Source organism: Amphiprion ocellaris, chromosome 11, assembly GCF_022539595.1.
Source record: "Amphiprion ocellaris isolate individual 3 ecotype Okinawa chromosome 11, ASM2253959v1, whole genome shotgun sequence".
NCBI classification, from domain to species: domain Eukaryota; kingdom Metazoa; phylum Chordata; class Actinopteri; family Pomacentridae; genus Amphiprion; species Amphiprion ocellaris.
Window position 1 is genome coordinate 12,908,454 of NC_072776.1, and position 23,336 is coordinate 12,931,789.

At 40.1% G+C, this 23,336-nt stretch overlaps 1 protein-coding gene across 3 annotated transcripts in view; it reads left to right on the forward strand.

Moving 5' to 3' along the window:
- Positions 1–23,336, forward strand: part of LOC111574054 (receptor tyrosine-protein kinase erbB-4-like) — a 316,603-nt gene that overhangs the window by 157,026 nt on the left and 136,241 nt on the right. For all 3 annotated transcript variants that reach the window (XM_055015213.1, XM_055015214.1, XM_055015215.1), the window contains one exon: positions 16,265–16,451. In XM_055015213.1, coding sequence (XP_054871188.1) covers positions 16,265–16,451 — 187 coding nt within the window. The remainder of the gene's footprint in view (positions 1–16,264; positions 16,452–23,336) is intronic.

A 23,336-nucleotide genomic window follows, 5' to 3' on the forward strand; every position in this document is an offset into this window, starting at 1 on the left:
TGATCTAGTTAAGTTTTGGCCGTGAAGTGCTGTAGGTACGCATACAGGAGATGTCCATTAAAACACTTAAATTATTTATAATTTTTTTAGTTGGGTTACAGCTCCCATCCATTTCTCCAGTGTCCCATCTACCCAAGAATAAACTTCCTAACACGCCCAGAAACACACACACAAAGCAGTGCAGCATGTTACAGCAGCTTCTGTCTCCAAAGGGTACGACAACAATGCATTAAAACACAGAATTACTTTTTGTCTACCCTAGAACCAGCTAACTTGATTTTTATTTATTTATTTTTTTTTTAACATTTCTTTCTTTCTTTGGAGCTGAAGGAAAAAATAGAACAGTTGGGCAAGTCCTGTAGATACAGATGTTTTAATGGATTCTATTTAATTGGACTTTTCTCTGAAACTTGAATGTTTGTACATAACAGGCACATTTTCACATGCTGAAGTAGGAAGAACGCACATTTAAATTGGAACATTAGTGAAAACTGAATTATATTAGTTGTATAATTCCCAAGTTCAGGAAATAAGCATGCTGGCTTACCAGCCTGGCTTACTGAGACATTTAATGGAGCAAAGCTTCATTAACATTATTGCAGTGGTTCACTCGTGCTTTTCTTGCTATGACAAGAAAACTATCTGCTGTGCAAAGGAGCTGTATTCACATGTGGCTTGTAGTACAAAACTATCATGTGGTTAAGCTGAATGCAATGAAATGTTGCAGTTTGGGAGATGTTTTGATTTCAAAACACCTTGTAATTAGTGCACTAATCACAAATGTATTTTTTTAGAAAGGACTTGAGACAGCAGACAAATCTGTACCGCTGATGTCTGTCTTGATTTAGCAGCATTAAAAGTCCCTCGACAATCTCAGAAGGAAGCTTTATTTGCCACAAATGACATGTTACTTTTCTTTTATTTGTTCAGCGTGATCCGCAAGCAACATGCAGAGAGTCACATCCATTCAAAGTGTTCTGCTCTAATTCCACCACAACACTTCCGCATCTTAATTAAACATGATTGTTATCTGGGTTTGTTTAATTCTTAGAAACGCTGATGGGTCTTGTTGCCAAGTAAAACTCCACGGACTGCATACAGCCACTCAGTCGCAATGTGTAAGAGTGTGTGTGTGAATGTGTGTGTGTGTGTGTGTGTGTGTGTGTGTGTGTGTGTGTGTGTGTGTGAGGGAGGGAGAGAGAGCACAGCCAAGTGGGTCAGAAAACTGATTTCTTGGCTCCTTGTGGAGACAGCAAGACCTTTATCTTCAATTTCGGAGATTTCCTCAGTGGTCAGAATAAGAGGCCACATCACCTATTTCTCTTCCACTCTTATACTTGTTTTACTGGGCCATCACTTAACTCACACAGGACAAGAGTACATATAAAGAGGGACACAGTCTTGCCAGACTTTCATTCTGGCATTCTCTGTTGTTTGGACTTTGATATAGTTTGATGGTAACTGTTGTTTGCCATGACCTGGATAACTGAGATGCCTGAGAATCCACACAGACAAGTTTGCCATAGTGTTTTTTTTTGTTTTTTTTTGTTTTTTTTTTGCATTTTCTACTAACTGAAGAAAGCCTTTTTACAGAGATTAGATACTATTGGTCACTGAGCTTTGGTCAAATATACCATATCAGTCATGATGACTGAAGATATCTTGTCTTTGATTCAGTTTCTCAGTTTACAGTGCCACAAATTGTCTTATCATGGTTTTGTCTTGATGTATAATCAGGCTTTATATTTCTATGCAATGCAAAACTGCATGATCACTTATCTAAGACATTAACTAGTATGTTACAAAATTCTACAGTTATAAGCCGTCTCATCTGATCTGCTCTTTGTGAGGCCATTATCTGTTTTGAAAGGGCTGTTTGACCAAGACAGAAAATAATGGAGTTTTATATCAGATGATCTGGTATTCACTGTTCCAGCTTAAACTCAACTGTAAATGTGTTCAAACTGTAAACTGGCACTGCGTGTCAACAGAAGCACCCAAACTCAGTGTTCTGTAATTAGTTCAGGCAGCAGCGGGGAGAAAATTCACTCTTTCAATAGGAAAAATATATAGTCATTTGCAAAATACAGCACAAAATACAATTCAGAAGGAGTATGAATATATGCAAAATCAGTGGAAATATGTGAGCTAATATGCATTAACTTTATGTGCTGCACACTAAGGTTAAGACAGTCTTATAATAAGTTGAGTTAAATGTGTTCCAAATTCAGCAAAGAAATAATCTTGAGCTGTTGCAGAAACTTACCATCTCAGTGCTGTAGGAGAAACCAAGAGAAAAGGCACTGTTGAAAAAAATCACACAATTAATCAATATAAAGTCAGTCTCTTTTGATTTTTTTTCTTTACTCAAAGACAGTATTCTTACACCTTCTTCAACTTCAACACGCAATGTTTAGGAAGCAAAACCACCATTTTTTAAAAATACTATCAAATGCTACCATTATCCCGATGCACGATGTGTCTTAATGCAATACAGGGAGGATACAGACACACTCCCTGACTCAAAGCTCACCTTAACACAGCCACTGCTTCTTCTTCTTCTCCTGTCCTCCTGAATTTATAGAGCCGCGAGGCCCATCAACCTTTATTAGCTAATAATGCGGTTAGGGCCATTAAGCGTGGCTGAGACTCCCCCACAGCAACACTTAACAGTCTCAGTGGGGTACTACTGGAGGACTGAAGTAGCAGGACTGCTGTGTGACCCCCCCCTCCCCACCTCCTCACCCCTGCACCAAGATGTCTGAGCAGATTTCTAATTTGATGATGCTAAAACCAGTATAGATCCCCCCAGAGGGTGGTTGGCACGCCACTTAAATCCAGCCAAAAAGGCAAAAAATGACTCCTGGTTAAACCTTGTCATTTCCCAAAATAATTGTGCCGTTAGGCAGCATGTCAGAGTGCTATTGTTGTCAGCTTGTAAACTTCTTTTAAAAAAGACTCAGGGATTGTGAGCTGTCGTAGCTTTACAGTCTGTGTTGCCCAGATGTGAATGAAGCCATCGAAGGCTCTAATTCCTACATTTAGAGACCATTTATTTATATGTTCCTGTATACCTAAACTGCATTCTCAGTTGTGTTTCGAGATAAATGTATTATCTCCAGGATTGCGTTTGGGATGTATCACAAATACATGCATGAAGAAGAGGTGTCATGAAAGGATGTGGTTCAACCCAAACTGTGAGATTTTCCTAAACCATGCCATGTAATTTTGCGCTCAACCAAACAGCAAATAAAAACAAAATATCCACACAGGAATGAACAGGGGTCTCCTGAATCTAAGGTCTGTTACAGAATTATGCCTCCACCTCCTAACCATGGAACCCTGGACTTTGTGGCCCTCTCAAACTGGGAGCACTTCCTACTACATCATAATCTTACCTTTCAGAGAAAAAATATGTTTCTCTCAAAATATAAACGAGAACGCAGGTTAGGTGCATAAGAGCGTAATATTTTCAGGGTTGTTCGTAGGCACTTGCTGAAATGCTCTTAAGGTTTCCCAAAGATGCCTGGATCTTAGTTTCAGAATAGCTGCTTTCTATATGCCTGTGTTAAAATGCAATGTCCAAATAGATAGCAAATGTGCCTCATAGAGAGGAGTCTGTAGATGATTTAGAGCTCCTGCAGGCACTCTTTAGATTGCAAACTAAAATAGGGGCACAATGGAGTCTGGTTACTCTCAGGGCTGTGGGTGTTGTTTTTGTTGTGTTGTGCTAGGTCCAAACTCTTGGAGAATGGTTGGAGGATGGCCGCTGTAGATCAAAGCAGAAATATAATCAACTGTGAGACAGAGACCTCTATTTTATCTTCTCTCCTTGCTTAGGGCTGAAAGGGGGGGAAAGGAGTGTACAGTATGTGCTCTTCACTTGTTTTTTTTTTAAGTAGAAATGGAACACATAGTCTGTTTTGATGAGTCACATGGACAGTACTCTTTCCTTGAAATATTAGGTTTATTTTTGTATTGTGCAGTAAACATGAGGAGACCAAACTGAGATACTTAGACTGCAGCCATTTTAATTGCATTGCATCAAGTTGTTTTGCAGGAGGAAGAAAGGCTTTTTAAGTCACTAAAAGAATGCCCATTTCATAGTTCTGTTCCCTGTAGTTGATAGGGAAGAACAAGTCTGACTGACCCTATCACAAAACACCCACAAATTGGTGGATGGGTTATGTTGTTGCTGATATGTCCGGGGGGAATTCATTCTGAACAAATCAGACTTAAGTGTCTGTGCAATTAAGGTATTTTTACCTCAACAGCGAAGAGAAGTTTACCCACGAGGTATATTGCTCTCACCTCCTATTTCCTATAATCTTAGAACAGAGAGCAGTTGGATTGCAACATCATCTCTCCAGCATTACAGGTCGTCTGAGTTTTTATACAAATTAGGTATTAAGCATTATATTTAACTATATATACTGTGGTAAACACATTATGTAACGTCTTTCCTACAATGTCAGTTGTAAGGAAGAAAACACAAATATAGTGGAGTTTTCTTAAGAATTTATTTTCATGGTGATAGCAATGCAGATATTCATGCACAACAGAAAATACTGCTATATTATGATAAAAACATATGTAGACTGGTAAGCACACATACAGTTTAGTAAGGTCTGTAAAAGCATTATGTAGATAATCAGCATGACTTATATTGTCAATTAAGTATTTAATTGAATTAAAGCTGAAAAAGAGACAAATGTGAAAGATGTGATTTGTTGGTTCATCTTGTGATCACAGCTACATTGCAATCTGTGTCAGTGCAAAGATATATCGTGTTTATGTCTGTCAGTGAGTGTGATGTTTCACTCCTAAGTGCACCTGAGAAGTCATTAGTGACGCAGCTGTGACAAACAGCAAGGTAGCAAAGATTCTGTGACTTTCCAGCTGAAGTGCAGGCTATAGTATGTAGAGACACTACTATGCACTACAGCTGACACATGTGGGCAATTGGGGCATTTTTCCCCCTTTTTTTTAAAAATAAGTAATCCAAGAAATTTAGCTTCCTGTCTTTTATTTTACTTTTTTAGGATTTATGATTTTAGAACTGTCACACTGCACAGAGGACATTTTTGAGTTCTTCTGGCTTCTTCTAGCCGTAATTGTGCTGTTTCTATAGAGATGATCAACTTTGTATGCAGTGAAAATAAGCCCACAGTCAGTAAAAATGTACACTTTGAAACAGATTTTTTTTCATATGATGTGTGCTACTTAAAACAGCTGCTTTATCCCAAAAAATGTGTTATATTAGCATCGTGATGCATTTGTTTAAAGTATACACACAAAATCTGCCTTGCCGTCTTAGCTACCACACTGACAAGACAAATTGTAATGAAATGACTGGGAGTCACACATGAAAAGTGGAATCGAGACATATCAGCGACACAGTACAAAGCTGTACCACAAAATTGCCGTAAACTTCCATTACAGTGCAAAATCTTTTTCTCTACTGTCAGAAAACTTTACAGCAGCAATGGGATTTGGCTCCCAGGGCTGATTAAGGAGCTAACCATGGGCTACATGGATCTAGGACTACCTCCCACCCCAGCACCCTCCTCCCACACATCAGCTCATAGTGGGGGAGCGTGGGGAAGTGATTACTCTCGGATTAAGACTTGCCTCGCCTCAGATATGTGTGGCATAATTAAATAATGGCTGCCTCACCCGAACAGTCCCAATGCAGACAGGCCTCCCAGCCTCGTCAGATCGGCACAATATTAACCATGACACAGGCGTAACCAGGCCGGTAATTAATGCACTGAATCAATTACAAATTAGTCAATTTGGAGAATTCCCCACAGGAGTCCACTCATTACCGGCGCTCTGATGGAGTCGCAAGTTCTCCTCATGGGAAGGGGTGTCACTTCACTGTTCTCCTTTTCTATCTGTCTTTATCTGTACTCTCAAGGTAGGATTCGGAAGACAAATGGAGGATGAAATTGATGCTGCCTGCTACTTGGCATTACATTCCAAATTAAAATGTCCGTTACACAACATTGGATTATAGGTGTTGTCCAACTAGAGAAGAGTGTGAAGTTAATTGGAGCTAATTATGGCACCTTTAGAATTTAGCTGCTGGGTAGTGTTAGTTGCTAGGTAGACTTTGCACTGTGCAGGTAACCATCACTATATCACTACATAGCCATTTTCCAGTTGTAATATTGATCTTGGCTGTTATTATTGTTTTATTTTATACATTTCCCCCAACATATATTGTTCCCTCCAGCCATATGCTACGGCTACAGAATTGAAGATGCTCATCCAGTTCTGTGCTTTTGCTATCCACAGCCACAAAATAGTTACAGATTAACAGCGCAGTGGAGAAATTACAGGAATTATTTAAAACATACGTAATTCAACTAATATTGAAGAAAAGTGTAAATATGAAGAATATGTCTCTTTCTCTCTCCTCACTCTGTATTAATGGTTCTCATAGCGTAGTATCAGGTGAACACCGCACTATTCATTTTCCTGCCAAAGGTGAGAGTCAGTCTTAATGACAGAGGGCTTTCTAGCTCAATTCAGAAGCTGTCAGGGAGGTGAAATGGGACAGAGCTGCTGTGATGAGAGACAGTGAGAAAAAGTATGTGTGTATGTGTGTGCATGTGTGTGTGGTTGATAGTTTCCTGCCCACAAACCCTTGAAAGGGAAAGGGCATTCAGTAAACAGAGTCAATTTTAAAAAGCATCCATTGCACCTATTCGCAGTACTTCACATAATGGGCAGTATGTTATGTTTTTTTGACTGAATATTTTAAAATCATTTTTCAAATACACACTCCCCAAATGTTCCTACTCTTTAGTCCACCCCAAAAACACACAGAACAGAAGGGATGAGGGTTGGGGAGGGTGAGGTATTAGGAGTGCTTGTCAATATAGTGCAGTCCAGTGAACCACCAGAGCGTACTGCGACCTCAATAATAAACATGGAGTAGAATTATCACCTTTCTGACAACTTCAACAAAAATTGGAAGTGTAAAAGCTTCATAAAAGTGGAATTTATGGCAGAGCTTATGCATTGGATTGCATTATATTGCACACAGGTGTTCCTAATAATTTGCCAGGCGAGTGTATTTATGAATGTATTTCACAAGGATAGCAAAGTCATCCTGAAATTTCAAGGGAGCCGTCTGATTAAGAGCAATAAAGGGACTGCCAGACTAATGTGCCACTTTATGGAGCAACCCTCATGCATCAGTGTCAATGACTGATGGGTCCCAGCTGAGGAGAAGTGAAGCTGATGTTTTGCCTGAAATGAGAGTAAATCCAGCGAACAAGAAAAAAAAAGCTGTACAGTGATTGAATCCGTTTGAGAAAATGACTGAAAGGAATGTTGTCCTGAGTTAAAAGTGTAGTTGAACTCATTTGTTACATTCTGCTCCCACTTTTCACTCATTCTTATGTGTGATTGATGCCTTTTGAAATGCTTTATGCAAAATTACCCTCACCTTGATCATTTGTTTCTCTGAAATGCAGAATCAAACATTAGTCAAAAGCTAAGTGCTTTGATTTTATTCCATTGCCTAAACAGATGCTTGAATTGTTTCCCAGTCACAACAGGACAGTAGGGCAGGCACAGGAGTCCTAAAGGATTTGTTTTAAAGGCAGCCAAAAACCAAAAATATTACCGTTGTGTTTAGGTTAAAGAAGAAGGGATGCACTGATAACAGGATCAGGTGCATCTCTCATTCTGTGCTTGTACAACAAAAAGTGCTCTTGTACCTAATACCAGTTTACAACAACGAAAGCTAAGCAGACTATAAGCTTTGGTCTGTGAAAAAAACATTTATTTTGAAGAGAGTTTCCTATTTTTAGTAGTGCTACAATGAGAAAAATGCACAGAGACAGGCTGCACAATAAAAACAAGAAAAGCACTCAGAGAGCACAGTACTCCGCCAAAGCTGCTCAGTCGTATGATTTCCGACGGCTGAAATCTTGAAAAAATTGTGGCAGAAATCACAGCACTATAGAATGTGGTCATTTAATATTGATGGGACTCAGAAACACCCCCACAATTTAATCAGTTGTTCCTTGTATCATGTCCAATGGATAAGTCCCGATAAATCCGCAACGGTGGATTTGTAGTTGGATCGCAATCATGTGATCATCAGTTGGTAGCTGATGTAGTGTTCACTTGTAGTCATAGTTACAGTGACATCGTGCCGCTATCTCGCAATGTTACAGAAATCTTTAACAAATCCGTGGATCCTATAAGCTGCATCACTGCCAAAATATAATCACTTGGTCCTTATGTCATTTTTGACCTTCCCTGAAAATTCCATCCAAATCAGTTAATCCATTTTGAATAATTTTGCTAACAGACAAACCAGCGCTGATTGTCACATACCTCTGCCGAGGCGCTGCCTCCTTGGTGGAGTAAAAGCAAAAGTTTGTATGTTTTTCTTTACGCTCATTTGTTGAAAGTTGTTGCTTGTAAGGAATCCAAACACTTTCTCAGACTGCTGGATCCACAGTATGAAAGTTCTGGTTTTCTTCCTATATTAGACATCAAACCCCCCAGCAGATGTCTTTTTGCTTTTCTATTCATCAGTTTATCTGCACAGTGGATTGATAAGGATTTTGATGCAATTCTCTTCACACTATGGTCCAAAATAACATCAGAAAATATGATAAAGACTATGGACGATGCTTGCTAATCTCTTTTATATTTCCACCCTCATTGATGTGAAACTAGCAGCTGAATACAGAGTGGTCAGTGCACGTTTATTTCCTCAGTCACACTATATGCACCACTCGCAGGTTAGGCTACATGAAAAGGAAAAACTGTATCTCTGGGTTATTTTGTAGTTTGGTTATGCAGATTATTGACAGCTGGGACATGTACCCTCCGAGTGAGTGATGGAGAGGGGAAGAGAAAGTGGAAAATGGCCTCGTAATCACAGCATAGTTCGTTGCGCACAATATTTCTGCAAGTTATTTATAACTTAGTTGGAATACCGTGTTATCAATTTTTAGCACAACCCACCTGAACCCATGATATTTTCTATTAAGCTCACCCAAACTCATCCACTTTGCAGGTCAAACTGCAGGTTATGGGTCGACCATGCATAAATAATATTATATGTGTTGCCTTGCCAGATGTAACTTTATTTTGAGATTATTTTTTCCAACAACAAAAGCAGTTTTGTGGCCACATGATTTTCAGCTGCCAGTCTGCTGCTACCAACACCAGCACATCACCTGTCTGTGCCATGTGGTTGTCCAGTAAGAATCAATTGGAGGAGGGTGCTAATTATCATACATACTACAAGCTGCTTTTTAAAACACAAATATCGTCCTTTACCATAAATCCCAGGAAAATGTCAGGAAGGTCTGAAAAAATAGATGTCATCAAGCCTAAGCTAACATTGATAAAAATCCAAAGTGCAGGATTAAAGGAGAGAAGGTGAGAAAGGCAGTCAGTTTGCTCCACAGAAAGAAAGAAATTCAAGTGAAAAGGCCAAAAAATGAAAAAGCAAAGGGAAACAGACTTGCATGTTCTAATGGTTGTATATGTAAGTCAATAGGAGCTGTGTCATGCTTCACTATCTGAGCTAAGACTAAGGGAGGTTCTATTAGATAAACTGAGAGGCATCAGGAGGGGAATGTAGCTGACCTGCACACCTACACACATCAACCACCTCCACCTAATAACCAGTTAAGTATAATCACACATCTTACCTTAGATTTACCAAAAGAGTTTTACACCTCTCCTATTTCACTTCTGTTTGGTGACTGCAGGCATCAGAAACATTATCTTTCAAAAATCCTGAGTATATTAATTTTAAAGAATATCACAATGTGAAGTTGCATTTTTTCTTTTTACTGAACCATAAACTGTACTGTGATGAAGTGATTGCTCTAAAATGGGATATTTTATGGAATTTTATGAATACTAAACACGTCTTAATCATGTTAACCAGTTTAAATCAATATATAACAAGTTCAAAGATATCAGACATCATGGTGTTATGTGTGTGCTATACATATTTTGCTATACTAAATCTGTAATAAATCATTACACACTGCTTAAAAATGAGGTACAAAAAAGGCTGGATGTTTAGGAAAATATGTGGGGCACCAGGAAGGCATCCTATTCAAATGGATTCTGAAAATCTCATTACTTCCAAAATAACAAATTATTTTTCTTTTTTTAAAATTAATTTGTTTATTTGCCTTTTGCTATTTGCACTGTACTTACAGTCACATTGATTTTTGTTGTTGCCCTAGTTTGTCACCCTCACACATAGCTCCAACTGTGTTAACATTAGCAAGCCTCACAGAGATAATGACATTGTGCATGAACAAGGTTTATGTCTGTGTAGTAGCAGTACACACAACACATGGGCCCTCTGATAACGCTGTTGTTCAGAGCTAAACTAAATATTCAGGGCAAATTAAAAAGTAACTTTAGCCCTTGAAAAACTACTGGGCTATGGCCATGAAGTGACACATCTCCACCAACACACACACCAGGCTCTTGCAGTAGACCTGCTAGCTTCACTACAGCACATTTACCCACACAGAGACTCCTAAAGGGCTATAATTGTGCTTCTGGTGACTGTCAAAACTCTACTGGACTCCCAGCCAAAGTGACCTTTCCAAGAGGCTACTTTTGTCTTTATTTTCCATTGGTGTTAGGGTCAGCATTTCTTTTGAAAGCTGTAGGAGGCTGGGCTGCTTGCCCCCATGTGGATTTTCCTCAATCCGAGATTCTAAGAACAGCGGAGGTGGTGAATGCAAAGTTAGCACAACCAGTAGACCCAAAATAGACACATTTCTGGGAAATACTGACAGGGTTATCAGATTTCCCTTGTCTAGTGAACAACTGTATATCCTGTATCAGGGGCTGAATCCAAGAAAAATGATGCAACAACCTTCGAAGAGAACCTGACCCCTTTAGGAGATTGACCTCACTCTCATATGTATACTTGATATTCATATAGTACGTGTGTCTGTTTGTTTGTCCACCTCTGTCTGTTCACATGATTCTCTCCCTGTGCAGCCGATTCGTTTTTGTATCTGACGATCATGGTGGAAGACTATTCCGTCAATGATGCATGCACCTTACAGGGTTTTTTTGTCACCACGCTTGACAAGTAGACTGTCATCCTGTCGCAACCAATGACACTCAAACATCAACTGGGTACTACACATCGCCTCTGTGTACATGACACGCACAATCTAAACGGGGACTTCTCAAAGTCACCCATTCTTGCCCATCTCATTAGCAAGCAACAGTCACTCCAAATCTCAAACAAAAACCAAACACTCACATCAATTTCAGTGATAAATATTAGGCCATTTCAGTTCAAATGCATTTTCCAGTATTGCTTTATTGTATGCTTAATTGTTACTGTATGCTCATTTGAAAAAGCTGAAATTGCCTTTCTTGGTTTATTATACAGAGATCTATTTCATTTTCCTTATTGAAATCCCCAGTGAGATCATTAAGTAAAACAGCGCTCCTAGAAAGCAGCCGGCATTGACCCTCTGAAGAGGCGAGGGAAGGACATGGAACGCCAACAGAAGGGTTTCAGATCTTTCATGTCACTTGTTCTTTTTGGCTTTGTTACAACAGTCAACAACAAAAAAAACTGTCTAATCTCACATGAGGATTACTTTGTATGACCACACAAACCTAGAAATGCACACACACACACACACACACACACACACACACACACACACACACACACACACACACACACACACACACACTCACACAGATTTGTTTCAGGAGAGCATAAGAAGTGTGGTGCAAGGAACAGAAGAGATAGTTTCTCTTCATCTTCAAAGATGAGTCATCATAATCATCTTGTCCAAGCAATAAAAGATACTTCAGTGATGCACACACATACACTCCTGTTCATACACTCTCTCTCCAATACGTACACACATACAGAGACACATGCACACATACATCAAAGGCAGCATCACCTGCAGGTGTTTGAAGTGGCTCATATTGGGTTTCAGCCACTCCAAAGGAATCAAGGTGTTACCGGGGAAATGGCGGATTGGAGGTGGGAACTTTGGCAACTTAAACCAAAGCATGGCAGCACTTCTTTTGAATTCGACTATTTAAAAAAAGCTCACAAATTCCATCAGGGATGCTACTCGTACTGGGGAATATTTCTCTCATACAGTGCCAATATGATGACATAATGAAATTACAATATAACTGCCTTTGTAAGGAATATTCATGAGTTATTCACAATGGAGCGTTAACAGTCATTAATAAAGATTTGATGTCACAAATTAATTTTAAAACTGTAATGATGCCTTCACTTTCCAAAATGGGACATTGCCTGTAATATTTCCATCAGGATGCCAGTTACTTTGAGGATGATCTCTTGAGAAAACTCTGCAGGATTTTCTTACTTACACTTGTAGCCACTCCATCCGGATTCTGTCTGTTTACAGATGTGGATGTGAGCTCAGGCAGAAGATTTAGGGAAGCGATATGGAAATAGAGGATGAGGGCTTAGCGATGCAAACCTTAAGCCCTCCCAGTGCACTCCTGTGTGTCTGACTTCAATGACCGCAGCCCTGCAGAGAACATTTCTGTGCCTCAATATGTATGGAAATGAGAGGCAATCATGCTAACGCATGTTGAGTCTCTTTAAACATGCTAATGGTGTCCATTTCACCCCTCCCCACACCCTTTGCTGTCTCTCTGTCTTTCCTGACCTGGAACAGGTGTGGTATTAATTATGCGTTAAAACATACGTAGACCTCTTCCAGTCCACTTGACCAAACCTCTCCTGCAATGTTGTATCCCTCCGTCTTCAAGCTCCCTTTCTCTCTCTCTCTCTTTCTACTCTTTTCTCCTTCCTTCCTTCACTGATTCAACCCCAAAACCACACTTTCTTCTTCCTTTAAAAGTCAGGGATTGGAGGACTTGATTTCAAAACCGCGCACGTCTCAGTGACTCAAGTGAGGGGTTTGTTCCGCTGCCACACTTCCGTTCACAAATGCTCCAACTTGGGGAGGAGGGAGAAATCCCTGTAATCTAGTGAATCTGGCTCTCTCGCTCTCTTTTGTTCACTGTTGCTGAGATCCTGATGCATTGATCTCCGGGGGGAGGAGGGGTTCATTGTGAGATGTGGGGTTGGATAAACTAGGGGGGAGGTTACTACACAGTACAGTAAAGGAGCCTTGCATCCGGATATGTTGTCAAAACAAGGCTGTCCTCATTCACTGAGGAGATTACAGATGATTGACAGTTTGCACTGACCTGTAGTCCCTTCACCACCATGAGACGTGACAGTTTTGACATAAACAAATCTTAAACTGGACTAAAAAATAAGGATGAAGACGTTATAACTTCAGTTTTAGTACGAGGAGGCTGCTTCTCTGTCACATATGCCCCCACACACTGCTATCAAGGTAGTTAAAGAGCTATTTTTATTGGGAGGAATTGAGGACAACAGTGGGTCATGCTGTTATATTTAGCAGGTAATTTGCTGCTCTAATTGCACTGTAGCTAAATACAGGATAGAATGCAAATGACTTAGATATAATTTTAGTCCAAGCACCTACAAAAAAATGAAAAGTTCTATTATATTAGCACCTTTGCCATAACCTGCATTGCTACTCCATCACACAATTTGAACTTTAGGGTATATGAATATTATATTTCAGCTTTATTTCTTTGGAGACCTGTGTTAAGGCTTGCGGCAATCATGGGGCCTGCTTCCTTGAAGTCGAAACACTACATGGCCCAGACCATTGGTGTTACCAGGGGGTTGCGTGTTTTGTTGATCTGTGTTTAATGAAAGTGACCACGCACAGAGCAGATTTGGCTATTAGCTCAGCAAGAGCCTGTAATCACTACAAGTTGTTTCCCTTTTTTCATGCAGTTCATTATTGAACAAACAATCTATGGGGAGAAAAGCGTGTGTATCTGCCATCTTCTTTCTCCCTCGTTTTATTTCCCTCTGCAAGGCTGCACTTTGGAAAGTATTGATTTGGTGGCTTGAAAATAACAAACCGACAACCGTGCGAGTGGGTAATAAACAGCCTCTGGACAAAAAATGTGTATAAAAGCACCCATGAATTGTGAGCCCTGAAGTAATTATTACCTACTGTATATGCTCCGATTTAGTCCACCAGAGCTGGTGGTTTTACCATTGTATGCCACCCTCAGTTTTTTAATAGAAAGAAAAAATACCTGGTTTGTACATGGGGAGAGTATGGCAGGAGTGTTCAAGGTTTTGTCACTGCTGAGCACAGACTTGACTTTATTTGGTTGTGTAGCTGGGATGAAAAGACCTTCAGCCGCCCAGCAGGGTGATTGTGACTCATCCAAAAGACCTTGTCCAACTCTGTGTTCACACTGATGGCACAACATGCACACACATGAAAGAAGCTCAACATACTGTATTCCTATGCATGCACATATACTTTGAATCAGCATGCGTCCTTGGAACCTACTTATCTTCAGATTCTCCATCTTATCTTCTTTTCCAAGTAGTTTCTAAACTGATAAACATGCACAGACACATACTAAATATAAAATTCCCGTCACTCATTCACATAAATACACAGAGACTCACCAGACTCTTGCCCGTCTGTTTCTATTAATGGTAATCAGCAGGGTAATGATGACGGAGCTGTGACTTGGGCTTACTTACTGGTGGCTGATGGCCATGCTCTCTGACAGCTGTCAGCCGCCACCACTACTATGCCAGGGCCCTCCTTAGGACTTATTTCAGCTCAGTACATCAGCTGCAACAGCACTTCACACACAGACTTGTTGATTATCAGCATCATCGGGCCGGCGTGGAAAGACTTCTCTGACCGCCTGTCTGCTAATGACAGCCACCATGATGGTGGATGGGAGAAAGAGGACACAGCCTGTCACTTTGATTCATGCAACAGCAGCTCCAACTGGGTGGCTCCTCGCCAAAGTCTCGACAGTCGTTATATCCCCTCCTAAATGACATTTAAAGTGTGAAGCAATGGCTGTCCTTGTGGCTCAGTCACCCCAGGCCGGGCCCCGGACATGAGCACTGAACCCTTTGCCAAGTTTTGCAGTGAGGCCGCAGACCCTGGAGGAAATTCTCCTCACTCAGATGCTCTAACTCAACTCACTGGAATGATTGAACGCGTGGAAAGTGACCTTGAAGACAGATGCTGTCAATGATCTGATGTAGGCTCGTGACTTTCCTTTTTCTGTAGCCCTTCATGTTGTCTTTGTTTCTTCTGCTTTTCTGCTGCGTTCTCAGCCACTACCCTGTTTCTTTCTAATTAGTTTATTTCATTTCAGTGGCAACTGTCTTCAATTATGTATATTTTGAAAGCTTACAGGATAATTCCATTTTCAGAAAGCCTCCTGTAATTCCCATAAATGCTATTGTGACTCAGCGGGTCACACTGCACCTTCTTCTAAAGTTCTTGGAATTCAGGAAAACAAAAACTTGCACAAAACAATATACATCACGGAAATGAGCACGGCTGCTACAGCTTTGTGGATGAGCGTGATTTTCTTGAACTGTTTCCAATACTTTTCACTGAGTCTGACTGAAAAAAAAAATACAGTTTAAAAAACTCAGAAAGAAGCCTTTTGTATTGACCATTATGGCTAATGCTAAGTTACAAATATGTAGGGAAAGGGAGAAATAAATGTGATGCCTTTTCTGCCACACAAGACCTAAATCATAAAATACACAGTGCTGTAAATGCAGAATTAAAGTCTGATGGTGCATCATTTTGTATAGCTTGTCAGCAAACCCATTTTCCTAGAAGAGCTGAAAATAGATGGAATCAAAAAAATTAATCTGTGTATGATCAAGTATTTTTCCTTTGAAGTGTATTATCACCAGTGCAGCACTATATCAATCTAAAAGTGCTTAGTTAAAGTAAGCAGATTCTAAAGCTGCATAATGTGAAAGAAATCCAGATATATCACCAAGCACTTTGTCAGCTTCATCAAATACTTTTCTGTTTTTCTCTTTTTTTCTTCAGGTGTATTTTAAAGGTTTTTTTGGTAGCATATTTCATGGTGTATACTTGCCTGAAAACATTGTTGCTTAAAACCTGAAGTCCTCAAGGCTTCTACTCTGGAAAAACAGAAGTACGACCCCCTCTAGTTTATCCTTGTACCAGCTCAATATTTTTAGATCTACCTGGAGAAAGAATTTTATTTCCATGCATGTCTTTTATATGAAATTGATTTGCTTCAGTACACATTTTATTTATGCAACATGCAAGACCTACACTAACACCTCCCTTTATAACTCTGTCCACAGTCTATCCGGGAAGTGACAGGCTATGTGTTAGTGGCTCTGAACCAGTTCGACTACCTGCCTTTAGAGAACCTGAGGATCATCCGAGGAACTAAACTGTACGAGGACCGCTACTCCCTCGCAATTTTCCTCAACTACAGACGTGATGGAAACTTCGGCCTGCGCCAGTTGGGTCTCAAGAACCTCACAGGCAAGTGACTGAATTAATTTCTGGGTGTTCAAATTTGTTTGTGTTGCTTCTGATAGTGGGTATTTGTTAGTATAGACTTTGTTGGGCAGGCTGCCCAGAGTGGGCAAAGCAATCAGTTTTAAATCTCGTGTGTAAAGTTAGAATTCAGAGTTGAGCCGGAAGCAGTAAGTGGTGGCAATCTGCTGTACGAGCTGTAATGAAATGAGAACAGAAGGTACTATATATAATGTTAATGATTACAAAAGGTTCTACTGCTAAATCTAACTGTGATCCGATCCCCTTGTTGAGTGCGTCTTAACTGCTTAACAGTTTGAACCGCCAATAGTTCTTTGCCCAAGGTAAACTATTGCACCCTCCTCTTGTTGAAACACTGTCGACTGGCTACAAATATTAGCGTTAATTCCCATGACTTGAATTTAGAACTTCCCTTGTATCACAAACAAAGAATCCCATAAAGGGCATTTCAGGTGTGACACAAAAGCATGCACAAACATAGAACTTCAATGAGAAATAGGGTGGAAGTCTCATTCCACAGTTGAATAAATAAATTACCCAATGTGCTGGCAGTTGTTTACTGGCTTCTGTCACCTCCACACAAGATGGGAATATGCGGACAGTCTTCCTTTTCTTTTTCTCCCAAGAATAAGAGTGGTGCTGTTAACACAATTAACCCTCTCACATTAAGGGATATGATGCTGACTCACAATGTTGTGAAAAGACTTTATCTCTTCTGCAATTTCCAATATCGCTCACACACAAGAAAAAGTATTCTCGTCTGATTTACAACCCACTCGGCAAATGACCCAAGCCTGTTTCCTCAGAAGTGGGAGAAGATAGTGAATGTGATTGCTGATAAATAGCGTGCTAAGGAGGAAAACATAATGTGTAGGCGGCTCTGCCTCTTTTTGAACAATGGATCCTGGTGCTGCTGAGCTTTCTTCAGGAGCCCTGACCCTGAGGTCTGCATAAGATGAGGCTCTTGACTGGCAAAAAAGATGTAGAGCTTTTCCCCGACAGGTGTAAGTGTGACATGTCAGGGACTGTTTGTGATTTGTGTAACACAGGACCAAAGGTGTCATTTACTCATTTTGAAGGTAAATCCAACCTTAAAACTCTCATAAGTGAGTCAGGATGGAAGGAGAAGCAACTTGTGCTGAGCTGTTATCAGCCATGGGTAGTATATATTTCCTCAAAAAAACGACAAGGATGACAACAAATATTTGTGATAGTTTTGGTAACACTCAAGAAAGAAAAATGGACCACTTAACTAGTGCAAGGTCTAATTCAGTGACCTGCAGCATCTGTGGAATTGCAGACTGGAGGTTCTGGGATATGCGTTCATCAACTAAATGCATCTTCAAATTAGAGAAAATAGACAAGAAGCAGAGCAAACTACAAACAAGCAGATAGTACCTTAACATTTAACAAAAAAAAAAAGAATGGAACATTGGGGATGTGGACATAAAGTAAAAAGTTACTTTCCATCCAATTTCTTTCAATTTACGGTCAGAGGGAATTCTAGGATTAATGACAGATCTCCATCTAAGTTGTCCTCTCAATGTTCACCAATGAAAGAGAAACGCATTGATGTTATCAAACAGCCCTTTTTTTGTAGTCGTGTTAATGCTAGATGAGCAGGGTCAAAAGAAAGGAGTCAAAGAACAATGAACAGTTTGGAAGTGATGGCAGTAACTGGATGTAATGATGAGTCCATCTGTTGCTTCACTGCAGAGCAGAGGTACATGGACCCTGAGCCTTTTCCACTAACCTTGTGATAGATGAGAGTACCACATAACCATGGCAACCAAACACAAAAATGGCAACAACATTGGTCTCAAAATGCCTTAATGACGCAGGAATTAACAATCCACATATCTGGCAAAGATGTCCCTGACAAAACCAAGACTAAAACCGAGCAAACATCAATTGGCTAAAATTTGATTAAGTAAAGACCAAAACTAAATCAACATCTGATGCCTAAATTAACACTGATCCCGACTAAATGTGTTGAGTTTCGTGATGAATACTTTGCTGTTGTTTTGTTAGTTTTTACTAATCTCTTGCCCTCTGAGCAGTCACGACAGAAAATACTCCTATATCCACTTATCTTTTACACATTACATGCATTGGAAATAAGATATGAATGATTTATTAGTTGGCACAACAGATTGCCATGCATGTCCTCATTGATGAGGAATGTTGGTAAAATGTGTTTGGAGTTTGCTTTTACTGCATATTTTTGTATAGGAATGAGAGTTTGTGACTTGTGACCCATAGAACACTGAAGCTAGTTTCCAGCTGGCAATATTTTAAGAACAATATATATTAAAAATAATAATCTTGACGTAAAGAGTCTCAAGGAGACGCAAAATGAGAAGGACGATGTCTTCAGTTTGTGCTAGAAATCTAAAAAAACCTCCCCATTTCGAACAATTTATTTTGTGTCTAGATTTTATTTAGATTTGTTCGGAAGAAGCACGGCACTGAGACTGTGTTTCCACCTCTTCCAAACCCTCTTTCTAAATAATTCAGTTGTCTCTCATTGTTCTCCTCAACTGTTCCTTCCTGGTGATTCCCCCGAGTGGAGAGAAACAACACAGCCATCAGTCTGTATGTGCAGCTACAGTTTGTGCTTGTGTGTTATGCTCCATCTTCTATTCTTTCTCGCAAGTTTTGCCATACTTAGGGAATTTCATTTCTCCAGCACCACTAGCAGCTTTTTGCCAAGCCAGTCCTTTTCATTGTGGTGCCAAGTTGAAGCCAGTGCTGAGGGAGCTGGGGCTGGACTCTGTGACATGCTGCTGTTTGATGTGCCATCCATGGCCTCCAGCCATGAAGTGGAGGGGAAGTTATGCACAACAGCCAAGATCTGAATCTACTCTACATCATAACTCTGTTTTTTTTTTTTTTGGTGTTTTACCCTAGAATTTTTTTTTTTTTGCTCACAAATATAATAAAAAGAGGAATCTGCTTACTCTCTTCTTGATGAAAGTATTATTTCTTATAACACAGTTCTTTGATGTTTGGAAGTTTTGTTATTAGAGCAGACAAACTAGAGGTATTCAGTGGTTTCCTTGGTTCTGAGTAAAAATCTTAAAGAACTGTGGTATGGGACAAGAAGCAGTTTGGCCTCCACAGATTTCTTGTCATCATTAAGTCAGTCTGGGATCCCTGGATGCTTAGAGCAGGGTACCTTCCAAGTAATTGGAAAAAAAAAAGAATCTCTTCTGTTTTAAAGGCAAAGGTTGATCTCACCAAATACAGTCCTAATGGAACAAATAGATTATTCCTGTCCTCACATGACTTTGACTAAAACTTTTGCACACTACTCTAAATGCATATCAAGTTTGGGTAGACAGGGCTGTTTGGAATCAGGACCAAAACTGTGGACCCATGAAAACCTTTAAACTGGCTTATCTCTTCATAACAAGAATCTTGTCTTGGAGGGTCTATCATATCAGTACTTTTTGCACAGATGGACCTGACAGTTAAACAAGCTCTTGCTGGGGGGTTAGAGAGACAAGTCACTTGTGTCCCAGTTTGGTCCGTTGCAGTTGTCATCATTTTGCTGAGGAAGGAAATAAGCCTGAACCATCGGGATAGATCCACTCCTGTACATCAAGCAGCACAGATCAAACTCTTTCCTTCCTTCAAGTGCTTTAGCGAGTCCGTGGCTGGCTGTCTCATTCATTACAAGAGCTTTGATGTTGCTGTCATATTAGTCTATCCTTCCTCTGCCAGTAGCTCCCAGGAGAAGTGTTAAATGATCAATATAATCCATAAGCAACATATATATAAGAGGATAAAACTTATTAACTACATCAGGGGCTAATCGAGAAGAGGCACAGTAAGAGACCCCTTCGGTGCTAAAACCCACACACATTTCTGCTTGGGTCGAAATTGCCTTGGGATGAAATCAATTTGTCGCTAGTATATTGTAGCATTGCACTTATTGATTTTTCTGGTGCACTCTCTGCAAGCTGTGAATGGACTCTCTGGATTTGAGGGGACTGGAGGATGGGGTGGAGGAGGTCTCTGGCTGAGCAGGGATAGGACTCCCTCTGATGCACCTTTCAATCAAGCTTAGCTAAGTTATCCTCATGAATATGAAATATAAGACACAGTCAAGCTGGGAAAAGTTGAGGGATTGTGTGTGTGCACAAGGGTGTATAGAATAAGAAACATAAAAGTCACTCTGCCTGAGTGTGGAAAGTTCAGTTGTGTTGTTTGTTTGACATTACTTTTTAGGGAGAAAAGAAACTGTTTTAAAAGTGACAGTGTAGACTCACCTTCCATCTGAAGACAAAAAGACTATCAATTTTTCAGACTTTTTGGGTGTGCGAATGACCCTTCTGATTGCTGCAGGGAGAAGCTTCAAATAAATACTTCCTCCTGCTTTTTCTCCGTACATTCAAGCAAGATAAAGGTTAAACAGAGCTGCCTCCTGACATTTTCAAAGTTCCCAATCTGTATTTTGACGCACGATGACCCGCGGTGTCTTCCTTCTTGCTTAGGCAAACATTTACAGCACTTCTGTCTGGATTCACATGAACCCTGGGCAGCTTCTGTGCTTTCACGTGGTAATTACAGCCTGCTTCCCTGGCAAAATAATAACAGCCTCAATAAGGAGCACAACACAGATGAGCTTTCTGATTTAACGCATTTTACTGCCACCCCCTCCCTTTGCCTCATTTCTTCCAGTATCTCTTTTTTTTTTTCAGATTTGTTTAGTGTTGTTGATTCATTTTTCTAACCACCCTACGCCTGCACTGCGTCTGTCCAAAATGAAGCATCCAATCTGAGGCCCCATCTGCTGAATGATCCTCTCTCGTCGCATGCATGTACACAAGCCTGTGTTTTACGCCAAGGCGTTATCCACTCCTTCATGGCCCATCTGCTCTCTCTTTATCTATCCCATTTGCTGTCGTTCTTCCATATCTTTATCCCTCTTTCTTTGGCTCTCTGTCGGTCATCATATTTCAGTTGGCTGTCTTGATTTGTCACATTGATGCCTTTCGCACAAACACATACAATGTCATGTTTGTAGCACTTTGTACTATATGCAAAACTCTTTTCGATCGCTCGAGACTTACTGTGCTCTCCAAAGGCTACTGCATCTGTTCGAAGGGGAAAACTCAGCGAACGTACGGTATCATCTGCTGAACGTGTCCTGCTCAGCGTCTTGTGACAGCGAGACACAGGGGAGGCAGGGAAAGAATGGGACGATATGGGGCAAGGTGAAAGGGATGATTTGAGTCGGTGTGTTTCCCCCAGACAAGGGACTACTGAACGGGGGGCATAAAATTGCTGCCTCCTTCTGATCCCTGAGACTTTCATTCGCTGTCTAACTACTAGGAGACGAAAGAGCAATTCTGCCACAGGAGGCAGGCGAGATTGGTTTAGTGCACATCACCAGAATTCAGTCGAGCCTCTTGCCTGGCAGCCCACAGACCTCAGGTCTCCTTCAATTGTGTGTCTAATTGATTACTTCCCATGCAATTACTCCTGTGTCACACTCAATATTTCAGCGCTGCAGGAAGGGGGCAAGAGGGACTTCTTTTTGAAGGACGACATTCATATTGTCACATTTGTGAGCCCCTAATGTGGATCGTGAGGAGGCACATGTTAAATTGAAGTCCGGAACGGGCTATCAGTGTAGTTGGTGTTAATTGATTGCTGTGTAATACCACTGTGTGCCAGAGATAGTGGTACTATTGGAGCCCAGCGTTTTATCCCAGGGGCAGAGGAGCTGAATTTCATGTAAAACTTTCTTTTAGTTGTTGTAATTATTTTTATGACACTAAAACTTATCAATGCTAACATGGCAGTATACTTTTTACTTGCATGCTTTGAGTTTGATACTTTTCCAAGACCCATATTCCTGAATTTTGCATTACAAAAAATCACATCCTCTGTAATCTTTCACTTTTCATTTCATCAACTTTTTCATATTTAACTCCTTTCTTCCTAAATGTGCCTTGTGTAATGATTAAAATGTAACATGGACACTTCAACTGGTGAATTTTCTCTCCAGGACTTTTCACATATGTTGTTCACAGCATGGCCTTAAGGGTGCAGTGTTGTTTTTTTATGCTTTTGTTATTTGTTATGTTCTCCACTCTTTAATAATGCGATGCCTGAGATTTCATAAGCAGAAAATATCTGTGCTTTATGAAATATTAATGGACAACAATAGCACAGCCTGCCATGAGAAAGGAGAAATAATAATACAAAATAGATCTTCGCCAATTAAAACTGTGTGTGTGTGTCTTTGTGTGTGTTGCATATATTCAGTTAATGGATTGTGTGTCTGCAGAAAATTTTTTGCCCAAAATTCCCATGTGTCAAACCAGGCTCCATTCCCCCTTAAACCTGTTACAAGACGTGAGACTTCAAAGCTTAAATAACCACTAAGGCAGCAATTATTATACCACCTTATGTCTGCTGCATTTTTCCCTTAATCGTTGGCAGATAAGCTGCACAACCTTTCCCTTACCTGCCCCCAGAGAACAGGAGCTTGTAAGAACAGTTTGGACAAAAAGTAAAAAGGCTTTAGAAACAAAAAAATAAAAAGAAGGAGAAGAAACAGGAGTTTAAAAATGTGGAAAAGTGGAAGGCAGATTGGTAATAATTATACCAGAGGTTTCTTACCTTTTTTCAATTTGACAAAAAGTGTCCAAGAGTTACTTAACTTTTATACCTTGCCTAACATTTATTTGCATGGCTGATCATTTGTTGGGAAATTCACCTATTTCTTCTTTCATGAAGGGGCTGTCAACAAATGCCATAGGACTCGAATTTCACAAAGTCACTGAATTTAAACTCCTGCCCAAATTTTGCTGCTCATGATATTTTCTTTTTATAATCAGGATCATTAATCATCTT